This window comes from Sphaeramia orbicularis, chromosome 4 (genome assembly GCF_902148855.1).
Source record: "Sphaeramia orbicularis chromosome 4, fSphaOr1.1, whole genome shotgun sequence".
Lineage (NCBI taxonomy): Eukaryota > Metazoa > Chordata > Actinopteri > Kurtiformes > Apogonidae > Sphaeramia > Sphaeramia orbicularis.
In genome coordinates this window covers 45208289-45221718 of record NC_043960.1, presented here as the reverse complement: position 1 = coordinate 45221718, position 13430 = coordinate 45208289, and the positions used below count along the sequence as shown (strand labels likewise).

Here is a 13430-nt window from a genome sequence, read left to right as displayed (position 1 = left end):
CAAATATTTTTATTTTTATTTAATGTTTATACAAGGTACAAAAAGGGAAAAAGAAAAATGTACAAGCACTAGACTCAGATATCAGCTTATGATAAAAATCAGACTAACAGCTAAAGAAAAAACACAAAAATCATCATCCTCCAAATTGTACTATAACAAATGATCTGTGAATTTTCATATGGACTTGTGAGGATCACTGGGATTCCATCGTTGCACAAAAAGGTAGAGATGACCTATACTTCTGTTAAAAATCTATACATTGACCGGTCTAATGTGTGTTGTTTATATCGACAGAGGGAGTATTCACCTCCAGAGTTCACCAGGTTGAACTACTATGGACGTCCTCTCATTTTTTCTGTTTTATAGTGGATGGCTTTAAGTCTTAAGGTCATCACCGTCTTTACCTGAGTGTGGATGCGAAATTAAAACTTCAGAAAAGACACAAATATGGCCTCTAATGCCAGCCTTTAGTGTTTTAATCACTTGGTTAAAATGTGCAACTTGGCCTCTGAACTCAACAAAATACACACACACACTTAACATTTAAACCTGAAGTTAGTCGCAAAAAAAGGTAATGAAGACATGAATTAGTGAGGATATTGTAGCATTAGTTGCTGTCCTCGAAGCTGCCGCTGCTGCTGAAGGTGGAGCAGAACCTCATGGTGCTCATGGGATCAGACACATAACCTGGAAAAGACAAAAGAGCAACAGTGATACACTATATATATACAATCTGCTACATACTATATGCTACATAATATATACTATATAATATGTGAATCTACAAAGGCACAAAACATTTAGGCAACGTTTAGACAGCAGGTTTTAATGCACAATTCGATTTCTTGGTGAAATCCAGTTTTTTTGTGTGCTTGTTACTACAGTCTACTCTCATTAAACCGCCCGCCGTTATACCACCATTTTCGCTCACCGCCGACCAAAACCACTGCACAAAAATCCCCAATGCATTATTCCATTAGCTACCGCCATTTCCGCCTATCGCCATCCGCCAGCCCAGTTCCATGCACAAGCAACACTTATACCATTGATTTCCCGACCGTTATACCGCCAGCGTGATTGCCATCGAGTACACATAAGTTTTAACAATGCACTGAAACAAACGCACCAGACGCTGATCGCGACAAGCTACGAGTAGGTCTACGGAACGGCCACCGTTCATTTATCGCAGAACACTCAGTAGGTCAGGATGTCGGGAAGAGGACGTGGGATTAAGCCAAAGCCTCAAGATGATGGGGTGTCATTTCCCGACACGGTATAATAATGCTTAAAATGTTTCCCCACTTTAAATGATCCCTTACAACATAACAGAATCAAGATTTATTTAGAAACGCAATTAGAACGGGTTAACGGAGGCAGCATAGACATCATATAGTAAAGACATGCACATTATGGACTCAACCTGTTGTAACGCCATTTTCGCTATACCGCCAATTTGGCCGTGAACGGAAGTTGGCGGTATAACGAGAGTAGACTGTATTTCACATTAAATGTAACTTCTATCAGTTTTGAGTATGAACTGAGTGCAACCCTGAAGTGACCTGCATGCGCAAAAGAGGTCCTGACATAATACGTGACCACGCAGGCATGTGCTGTGTTTACGGAAGTAACACTCCTGGGATGCAGAATTGTAATGTTTGTTGGATTTCAATGACGTAAAGGTCAAATAAATGCAACTTGGCCATTCAGACTGAAGTCGCATTTCAAAATATCAGATACATATTGGATTTAGGACCATAAATGAAAGTGGCCCGGGTCAGATTAGAAAAAATCTAATTTGTGCTGTTCAAACTGTCCTTAACAGATCGGATACAGGTCACATATGGGCCAAAAAAATTGGATTTGGGCCACATTTGCCTGCAGTCTGAACGCAGCCTTAGTAACAGGATATTCTGTAGATCTGCCAGGGGTGGACCTACAGGGGAGCAAAGGGGGGCAGCTGCCCCCCCCCCCCCCCCCCCATTGTAGAACCTTGTCCCCCTGGCTGCCCCCCTAACTTTATGTTAACTTTTAATATTTTTTTTATTTAAAACTATACTAAACAAAAATAAATCATCACTATTCCCAAAAGCCTCTTAGTATTGAAATAAAAGATGATTTCACCAAAAAAATCACAATTCTAAAAATTATCTTGGGCCCCTTAAATACTTAGCTCCGCCCCTGTATTAAACGCAAAGCCTATGTAACAATCGAGCCTCCTGTGCCACACACACGGTGTGTGTGTGTGTGTGTGTGTGTGGAAACAGAGTCTGTGACCTGGCAGAGTAGAGCGACTGAGCCGTCCAGCTTTAACCAGGTGAAGTCAGTTTCCCTAACACACAAAATTAAAGTAGAGTTAAATATGTAACGAATGGAATATACACTAAGGGTTCAGTACGTTCATTCATCATTTGCCAAAAGTGGCTCGCTCGCGTGTGATTTGTTGGAGTTTTTACCCCTTTGGTTAGTCAGCTGACTATAGTAAACAGTCGATGAAGCATTTAGATATGTAAAACTGGCATGTTTGAATTCAGAAGGTCACTGTTTAAGGCGCTTAAGTTTCAGTCACAGTGTGATCAATATTGTAGAAATAAGCCTGAACAGTTAAAGCAGGTTACATCCTTACTGTCAAACTGGGAAAATAACAAATATAGTGAGAAAAATACAAGGATTTTAACCCTGAAATTTTTATATCTTGACATTTGCAGCGACAATGAAAAGAAAAAGTAAAAATAACATCTTTACTAGATATTTTGGGGAAAAATGAGGTAGGAGGAGGAAGAGAAGGAGGAGAAAGAATGGTAGAGAAACCAGGAGGGTCAGAGCTGAAGAAGGCCACAGAGAGGAACAGACCAGGAAGGAAGTGAAGAAGAGGAAGAAGATGATGTCAATGTGAGGGATGAAAATGAGGAGGGTTTGGTTTGTGACAGAGGGACAGAAGCAGATGCTGAGGAGGCAGATGGAGAAAGTGGTGGCGGGGAGTCAGAGGATCCAGCCTTATTTCAGCTGGTCCACGTGGTGTGGTTTTATTTTCCATACAGATTCCAGTGCAGTGACATAGCATGTTACTCAATAAAATAGCATGTTTTCACTAAAAGCCTTCTTTTTATAAGGTTAGTTACATAAAGCTTTACATGTATGTTATTTTATTCATAATTATGATAAAACTGAAGATAAAGCAAATTTCTACTCGATTGCATAACAATTCAAAAAATAGTTTAAAAGTGTTATTGACTCCACTTATACATACATGGAGATTCCACATAGCACACTGAGGACGTTCTCATGCCATCCTGCCACCCCATTGCCACCCCATGTAAGGTTTTCTAGATCCACCACTGAGAATACTGCTCACTAAACTGACTTTGACACCCTTAACCATTGGTGCAATTTTGTCTTCAGTATAATTTTTGCACTTGGCAAATTCATCCTGTGGCCCGGACTGGAACCTTTGGCGGGCTGGTTTTGGCCCTCAGGCCTGATGTTTGACACCCCCGCATTAGACACTTTGCAAACCTACACCTTTGCTTTTCAATAATGTCACTAATCAGAGTCACAATAGTACGCTGTCATCTGCACACAAACCATTTCGATCAATAGGTGAGAACTGCATGCTCCTCCTCAGCTCTTCCAGTGACAGACCTCCAGATGCGCGCCGCCCACTGTAAAGTTAAAATACACTGAATCAGTTCAAATGAATGACTCTATACACTGTTCTACTGAAAAATGATACCAGTCCAGAAGCACAGGGCATGTTCTGTACATGGAGGCACACGAGATCAAGTGTAATTCAATATCTTATAGGGGACCGTATATCAGACTGCTCTCACTTTCTCTGCTACGGTATACAGTCTGCAATATTGATGCGAGGTTTGATGGAGAGACTACAGAAACAATCTACACAGAGGTTCATAGAATGCCCAAGTCTCATGATTATACTGAAAACAATAATGAATATGGATAATCTGTTCAATACAGTGTGTTTCAATTAGTTGAACATTTTGGTGGCGTTCCAGGGCACTACTGCCGCTGCCACATCATGATAACCCACCTACTGTTACTGAGCTCATAGTGACTGTTACCAAGAGCCAACCCCCACCACACACACACACACACACACACACACACACACACACACACACACACACACGCACACACACACACACACACACAAACACACATACACAGAATACAGAGGCTCACAGCCAGGCGTCTAATAGCGGCCTTCCTCCTTGGTCAGAATACCATGCATGTTTTATCGCCTTTGCTTTCCTTTGTTTCCTTTTCGGTTTCTGAGCAACTCCGGTGCTTACTGTTGCACTGAGTATCAGCTGTAAATGTTAGTGACAAAACAAGAGACAGGCATTTCATTAGAACAAGCTCAGACATGCTGTTAAACTTTCTGTCAGAGAAAAACACTCAGTCATTGTAAAAAGAATGACAGAATCTGTGAATAAGGCTGCTTCAGTGAACATGGCTAAACCTTTGTTACTACTACACTGATGACAATATGTGAAAAACACGTAAATAGTTTAAGCGTTGTTTTCTCAGAAGCATTGTAACACATGTGGTCTGACAAAAAACAAGAATTCTGTTTGTGAACGGACTGGGTTTATAGGATATAGAAAATGTATCACATCATTCATGATTTTGACTGATCCAATCGTACATTTGGGTTAAATATGTGATTGACATCTCTACAGTATTTATGAGCAAATGTTTTGGCAGTGACAGAAATATTGCATCATTTATTTAAGATGTTTTTTTGATATATTACTGAGGTGCACTGAAGAATTATACCTGCTCTGTAGGTTTCAGTCTTGTTGGCAAATAAATTACATTCATGCACATTTATGAGTCAAATTGTGCCATTCCGGAAACGTTTGGCCAATACCGTATGTGACTGAAAGCAAAACTAGCACATTGATTCGTGGGAATCCACGGGTTCTAGAAACAGTAGAGTTAATAAAATGGGGAGCTGAGCTAAACTTACTGGAAGATTAGGAAGAAATATAATGGCACTCATTTTGTTTTGTATTGACATCGACGCGGACCATAGACTTTGCCACAGGATTGCACATAATGGTTTATGAATGTTACTATTCACGGTGGCACATGAAGGCAGCATAAGACTTTTACACAGGACTGAACATGACAGTTTATTGCCAGTCACTGCCATCAGCAGTGACTCGCAATAACTCCGGTCTTTATTTACAAAGATTACCAAAGCAGATACTATAATTTATTGTATCTGGTGAGTTGAAACCATGAGTTGAAACAATTGCAGATATTATATTCAACTGCAGAAATTCTATTCTATTATTTCAAGCAAGTCTGAATTCTTAATGCTGTCTTCAAGGCCATCAGATGCAGAGACATGCTGTATTTTTTTCGTCTGGACTTTAAATATTGATTTAGTCTGCATTTGATGTAATCCTCAAAGGTTAAAAAAGAGGAAATGACTTTTGAATTGGATCAGATCTTGTTGGTCATTCCCAGGGTAAAGTGGTTATTACCAAACAAAACTGGTCTGAATAACAATGGCCGAATCTCAACCAGTCTAGCATCTATGGGAGCAGAACATTATTACCACTTTCCCATTTTCTCCCAAAAACAGCGCTGACCTGAGGCCTAGACTCCACCAGACCTCTGAAGGTGTGCTCTGGTATCTGGACCAAGATGTTAACAGCAGATCCCTGAAATCCTGGAAGTACAGAAGTGGATTTCCATAGACTACATTTATTAGTCCAACACGTCCCACAGATTGGAACTGAGATTGGGATGTCCTTCCTTCGTCTATTTTTGGTTGGTACAAACCACTGCAGACCAGGAACACCCAACAAGACCTGCAGTTGTGGAGATGCTCTGACCCTGTCATCACCGTTATAATATGGACCTGGTCAAAGTCACTCAGTTCCTTATGTTGCTGCTTCCAACACATCAGCTTCAACAACTAAATGTCCACTTGCTGTCAAATAAATCCAACCTACTGAAAGGTGTCATTGTAATGAATAATCAATATTATTACCACTTCCTCTGTCAATGGTGTGTGAGTAAGAGTATGGAAAAAAAACATTGAAAAGTTTTGTGTTTAATTAAGCTAGTAATGAAAAAAAAAATAATAAAAGAATTCCAAAGACAAAAGACAAATGTTTATCATAGTCTAAAAATATATTGTGGTAATCAACATTTTAATACCCAGGTTTATTTCTAATTGTGCTTGTTATTATGGACATCTGAATCAGCAATAGATGAGCAGAGTATGTGAAATAAAGTGAGCATTGATGGAGCAGTTATTGAATGCCCCTGTCATTTACCAGTGTCACGACAGCAGCCCCTCAGTGGCTTTTCAGCGACTGAAATAGTCTCTCCACAGTATTACTTACACATGCTAAAGAAATTGTAAATGGGTGCGTGTGAACGAGGCCTTTGTGCAGTAAATTACTGCGGTGCCCCCTGACCTTCACCTGTCTAAGGAGGTGCTTGAGTAGTCTGAGTACCTCTGAGTCCAGAAGGCGTAGGCACGGGTATTAAGAGCGTACTCCAGTTCAAAGCGAGAGCGCAAGGCGGCCACGTGGCTTCGGCCGGGACCTCCTCGAGCCAGAAGACAGTCAGAGGACGACGAGGGGGACAAGGAACCACTGCTGTTACTGGAGGCTGGAGACATCAGCTGCATAACACAGAATGGAATTGTATACTTTTATATATGAGTATGATATCAACCCATACAGACACAAACATCCACCACCAACCAAAACCATCTACTGATCTAAACTGTTTAATACCTGTTGATCCACCAATCCTATCAATACATGGAAATAATTGGTGTAAAATGCAGTTTGTCATCTTTTCATGGTCATCAGATATGACCTATTTGGACGTTCAGAGGCTGTGTTTGAGTAAACGTGGAAACACTGTCATTTTCTACGACATCGATTCACCAGTAAAACCCATGGAGTTGGATCAATGACAGTGGATGGACACACTGGGATTATGTTCAGTTAATGAAAGATTTTACTGAAAAAAATTTTTTTTTCTTCAGTTTTCTCTGTTACTGATATACTAACCCTCAACTTTAATCTGAGCTTTTATGAACATCTATATGATCAATATATTACATATTGGAAAATACCTGATTTTCACTGGAAAATGCAAAATACAGAGAATTATTTTATAATAAATGGTGATAAATCACTTGCCACAAAAGTAGAACTGGGTCTTTATGGGTTAATGCATTTAAGTTGGATTGATATTTACCTCAATGTTGCACAGGCATTCCTCCAGGTTGGAAACAACTTCAGAGAACTCAGGTCTGTCCTGAAGGACAAAACAACTTTTTTGTTTTAACACACAGCTGTATTATGTTGTGACTTTCCTGTATGGTCGTCTCTTTGTCGTCCACCCACACATAAAGTAGAGGTGAACGGTTTCAGAGGAAGCCCTTAGATCTCTGGCCTCACTGGAAGAGAACAAACAGCACCGCTGACCCTGGAGCTGTTCAATTATACATCACTTCACAGACAGCGGTCAAGAACTGACCTCAGTCTGCTTTAAAGTGAAAGCAAAACACCAAACACAAAACCATAAGTGAAGAATAATAGCATGACAACAATGAAAGAAACCTCAGGAAAAAACAAGAGCGATCCGTCATTCACAAACCTGCATATGTATCATATACAGATAAATATACAGATACATATGGAAACTAATTCTGTTTTTTAAATTTGTTTTATGTTTATATGCATCTATGATAGACACAGTGACAGCCTTAAAAAGTGAAGCTCAAACAACCCCATCTCCCCCTGGTGGCTGGCTGTAGTTTAAATCCCACCTCTTCTATGTAATTCAACAAAAACACACATCTGTTATTATTCCCTCTGGGGATTACTATCTTATTATTCTGATTTCATGAGTTTATGAGAGAGATTTCATTTTTATTATTGGTTTGTACTTTAATGTTGTAAATATGGGTGATTGACAGCTGCAATAACTAATGATGGTCCTGATGAACCAATCCAACCCCTGGTGGGCCTGAGGGTGTCATGTCCCCACATCTCTACTGCAGAGTTCAGCTCCATGCGGGGTCACATTTAGAATATGGCAGCTCCTGTCACCAGTGGATTTGGACTTTATTGTGAGGAAACTGCATTAGCATCCATATTTATACAGTTTACGAGGCGGCTTCAAAAAGTTCATGGAAAAAGGACAGTTGGAAAAAATGGTTTAAGTTATGATGTTTATTTTTCAACATATGCTCCATCTGGGTCAATACACTGGATACGGCCTTTAAGTTCATCTGTGAAAAACTGAGGGCAATGCGATTTAAACCATGTCAAGGACATGTTCTTTTTCAACAAACGTTTTGAAGCCCCCTCGTATATATTTATTGCAAGAGTTTGACAGATTTTAAAGAAGTCCTATGTAGGTTTGTGGCCAATACTAGTACTGCAATCACATTCAAAATACTGTAGCACATGGTATCCCCTCCCTGTCTCCCCAGACTAGGGATTGCCAGATCCAGCATGAGCGTCTACTACAAGGAGCTACCATGGCAAGCGACAAGTCCTACACTGGTATAAATACCGGGCTGCAGTCTCTTCACCCAAGCTGTGGTCTCACCGCCCGGTTAGGGCCACCGGTGAGAGAGGATATCGGACTTCAAATACTTCTCCACTTTCAGCCGTCTCCATGTTTCAAAAGCATCTCCTATACATATCCTTGTTTTGTTTCTCACTTTGTCACAATGTAATTGGGAATAATAAGAGGCCTTTTAGGTTTAGTAACGTCAGACACTTGTGATCAGAAATGTTCCAGCTGCAGCTCAGTGGAAATAACTCCAGCCAACCTGGATGCCGAAACACCACTGACTTGCTGATTGGGAGATAGGTGATGGGTGGAGCATCAGGCCAAAACACAAAATGACAATATAAACTGTATTTATGGGCTTCTACTTAGCTTTTCAAATGCAAATATTCTGGCTGGACTACCACTGTCAGTGATATCAATATTTGAAAAGAACATGATTCCTTAATGTCTGGTGACACGCAGGGCCGTTTTATAATTACTTGGAACATAATTCTTACATACAGCTCCTTTAATGAGCCTTAAAAACTACATAATTGCAATTTCAAATACTCTATCCTACTGAAAAAAAATCAGTTTAGCTGCAGGCTTAACCATGTCACTTATCTTTTTATGTTGATGATGCACAGTTGTACATTTCTATATTTTTAAAGCTAAATAAAGAAAAAACGGCTTCATGCAATGGGACCAAAGGAAGCTCTAGACAAAAACAACAGTCAATACTTGGAGGTTTTGGCAAACAGGTAAAGACAGGAGTCACAAAGTGAATTTAGAGTCTCATTAAATGTTAATTCTGATTTGTGATAATGGATCACATTACCCCAGTTCTTAAGACTCTGTACAGGCTACATGCATCATATCTGGCTTAATCTGGCATCTGTCTGATGTAATGTGATGCCATTTTTTAATCACTCCTTCATTTATTTGTTCGTTTGTTTATTACTTGCACTGTCTTTGGTAATGTTAAAGTCTTGTTGAATCATTAGAAAAAATCAACAAAAACAGTATTGTCTATTGTTTAATATTCTATTTAATTGTTATGTGAAGCTGCATCTTTTATTAAAATGTTATTTAAATTAAGTGGACTTGACTTGAGCTCTCAGTGTTTTTTCTGTCCACAGGCTGTAAACACAGAGCAGCATGTCCTACTTTTCAGTCCCATGTGAACCAATGTACAGTGCAGTACAGGGAACATGAGAGAAGTGTGCACATGAAATACCTATTATGATCTTGTTTTTAGAAAGTGTCCTGATAAGGTGGCAGTGGGACGAGTTTATTACCAGGGGAGGCACTTTGATGATATCCAAACTAGCTGCTGAAAACAGGAAACAAAGGTAGCACTGGGGGAGCGGTGTGCCAACACGCTTGGCCGTGTCTTAATTAGAACAAGAAAAAAAAAGTCAGGCCAATGATGAACGTCACACCGCTCTAAGGGAGGACCATTTAGATCATACTGGATAAGTGTCTGCAGTTAAGCATCATCTGGGGAAATGTCGGTCTTCTTCATTATTGCTGCATGTGTTAGCAGCAGGAGATGACTCAGCATCCTACAGTAACTAACCTGTCTTTTACAGCATCAGTGGGTCAACATAGTTCAAGACAATAAAGGGTTTTAGACTATTTCAGTGGCAGCCACTGGCACACCAGACAGCAGCACACAGTGAATGGAATTTGTATTATTTAAAACACTGTTTTATCTCTTCCAGGGAGGTTATATAATCAGTCGTGTCCATCTGTCTACCAGCAGAAATAATGCAAAAGTTGCTGCAGTGATAAACTAATTATAACTGTAAGATATACTGACTGACTAAATCACAGGAAGTAACTGACAGTTTGCAATTCCACTCTGTTGTAAATATGTATATTAGTCTGTATAGTTTTTATTATTATTATCTTTTTATGGTTTTTTTGCACTATCTTTATGCATGGACAATTTTCCTTGTACTTTATTCTGTTGCTGCCTTGACCATTGAATTTCCTGTTGTGGTATCAATGAAGTCTAATCTAATCTAATCTCATCCCATCTCATCTCATCTCATTTCATCTCCATCTCATCTAACTCATGTTCTGTTTGTGGTTTAATAATAATCTCCAAGTGCCCTACTCGTTTATACATATATTGATAGAAATCAAGTTATCAGGCCTTGTATTATAATGGTAAAGGGTAATTCCAGGTCCTGTACCTCTGCACAGGTGTTCCAGCCTCTCATCAGAAGGGCAGAGATGGGTTTCGGGATGGAGTAGCCGATGGGTGGGCGGATGTGATGATAGGCCATATCTGCAGCAGCAGCAGCTGAACACAACAACAGGAACATTTTAACATCAGCCTTAAACCATTTAAAACCTGAGTGAGTCATGACTTAGTGTAAACAAGTAAATGTCCTCAATCTAATTAGTAGTAAAAATGCTACTACTTATGTATAAATATGAGGTACTTTTACCAATGTATGCAACTATACAACTTTTTACTTCTTCCCCATCTACACTATAAAAGCCAAGTGGCCTCTGTGTGCATGTGTGCATGCATGTATGTGTGTCTCGGCATTCACACAAAATCCAGCAAGAGCTGACTGCTGCAGTTTGGCATACTTATGTATTTTTGTTCAAGGAACAGACTAGCAAAAATGGCAAGTTGATAGGACCAACATTTTGGGAGATATTAGTAATTTTGGAATACAATAGCCTTACAATCACATTGCTATACCCAGAACACCTTGTCGGTGACTGCTGAACAAACACAGCATGAATGAACACACAACAGCATAAAAACTACCACATGTAGAACCAGTAGATCCCCTCGGGTCAACGCACTAGTTAAATATTATTGCCTTAACGTTACCTCCATTACTTATGAGGTTTCCAATCCCTGTCCAGTGAAAACCATTTATGTTGATTTTGAATGTCTGTGATAAACTGGATGAAGACTGAAATCTTTATTCATTTATTATGGATGTCCTCTTTTTTAGGCTAAATAAACTCTTTACACACCCTTTAAAAACCTCTGGAGAATTCACTGTAATATTGACACAAAGCTGAAAACAGGGCTGTTTTCTAAGCTGAGCTTTTAGAGATACTTGGTTCTAAAAGGACAACTGTAGCACAAAACAAATCATCATACAGAATATGATGCATTGCTGTTGATTAAATGGGTTCAACCTTAAACACATACAACATCAATATGTATCACACAGATGAAAGTTTTCATAAATGAATCTGTAACATCATATATAACAGTAAAACACTGACATGGACCATTTTACTGCACGACTACTTTTTATACCCTACGACCAGTTTCATTTACCTTTACTTGAGCAAGCATTGGAATACAGAAGTACTACTTTAAAGTAGTGGAGTACTTTCACATCGTGGTATTAGTAGTTTTACTAAATGAATATTTCTTCCAACACTGCCTGCAACAAGTCATTTTCTGTGTGCTTGGCTTCAGAGTCAGGGTTCAGAAAAACTCTTATTAAATCTTTAACACAGACCAACAACAACCATTTATATCTAATGGAAAATTACCAGGTTTCAGATGAGCAAAGGGAATTTCTCCTGTAAGCAGCTCCCACAGACAGAGGGCGTAGCTGAACATGTCCGCCTTTACCGAGTAGCGAGTGCACTGCGTAAATACTTCAGGAGCCATCCAGCGCAAGTTCTGCACAAACACACACACACACACACACACACACACATATATATATATATATATATATGTATACATATATATATATATATATATATATATATATATATATATATATATATATATATATATATATATATATATGCAAATAAACACACATAAAGAAAGGCAAGCACTTAGCTGTGCTTCCTGTAAATATTTCATTTTGCAGACTGGATTTAAAACATATAATTTCACTGTATTTCAAGATATTAAGTCAGTCCTTCACACACGCACACACACACACACACAAAATGAAGCCCAATTACTGCCGTAAACACTGCGTCCCAGCAAGGGCAAGTGGTTCCTCACAACAGGCAGCTCCCAGGAGATGTAGCACACTTAACACTAAACTGCAGGCCAAGCACTCTGGGTAGTGATGAGTCAGCACATTGACACAAAATCTGCATGATGGCAGTTTTTTTTTAAACTGGTGGATAATTGATGGCAGGTGCCAGCAGATGCACGAACGGGCTCGAACTCCACACAAAATAACACAGTATACACTATCAGCGTTGGGGAAAAGCTTGTCATAGATATACAGGTTTATGTTTTAAATGTGACATCCAATCAAAAACCGAAAAGAGAGGAAGCAGGTCTGACCCCCGGCTGCTTGGTCATGTTATCTTCATCCACAGATTGGAGGAATCGAGATTCTGCATAAGAATGGGAGGAGAGGAAGTGGTCATTATCAGTGATGGAACCTTCAGTGTTAACAGTGCAGAGTCACATACAGTATAATGAGCTGAGTCTGTGAACTCAGATTGATAGAACAGTGAAAGAGTAACAAAAAACAAAGCATTTGAAAACCAACTTCAGTGTTAGCTATATTACAGTAGTAGTTAGATATGTGTAAATCAGTTATTAAAGCTTCAAAAACTGGCACAAATTCCAGATTAAGTTTAAGCATATGGTAATAGGAGACGACTGGGAGGAGCCGAGACCTTTGTGTTTCTCCTCTCAGCTTCTCCAGAAACTCTTGACCCGTCACAGAGGGGGGATATAAAAACAGGTGACTGACAGGTGGTATGACTAATGTTTCTATATTTAAGCTTCAGTTTGTCAGAGCAGCATGAAAAGGCCTTGTATCACTTGTGTTTATTGTGAGTTTATGCTTATTAGTGACACAGAGCTGGAGGAGGAGGGGGTGTATTGTTATATTCTTACA

General features: G+C 39.4%; 1 protein-coding gene across 1 annotated transcript in view; it reads right to left on the bottom strand.

Moving 5' to 3' along the window:
• Window positions 1-19: 19 nt before the first annotated feature.
• Window positions 20-13430, bottom strand: part of LOC115418377 (serine/threonine-protein kinase TNNI3K) — a 29669-nt gene continuing 16258 nt past the window's right edge. Inside the window, exons 19-25 of the mRNA XM_030132816.1 lie at window positions 12866-12918; window positions 12103-12235; window positions 10764-10873; window positions 7255-7314; window positions 6498-6667; window positions 3583-3659; window positions 20-687 (exon numbers count right to left, since the gene is read on the bottom strand). Coding sequence (XP_029988676.1) covers window positions 608-687; window positions 3583-3659; window positions 6498-6667; window positions 7255-7314; window positions 10764-10873; window positions 12103-12235; window positions 12866-12918 — 683 coding nt within the window. The 3' untranslated portion in view covers window positions 20-607. The remainder of the gene's footprint in view (window positions 688-3582; window positions 3660-6497; window positions 6668-7254; window positions 7315-10763; window positions 10874-12102; window positions 12236-12865; window positions 12919-13430) is intronic.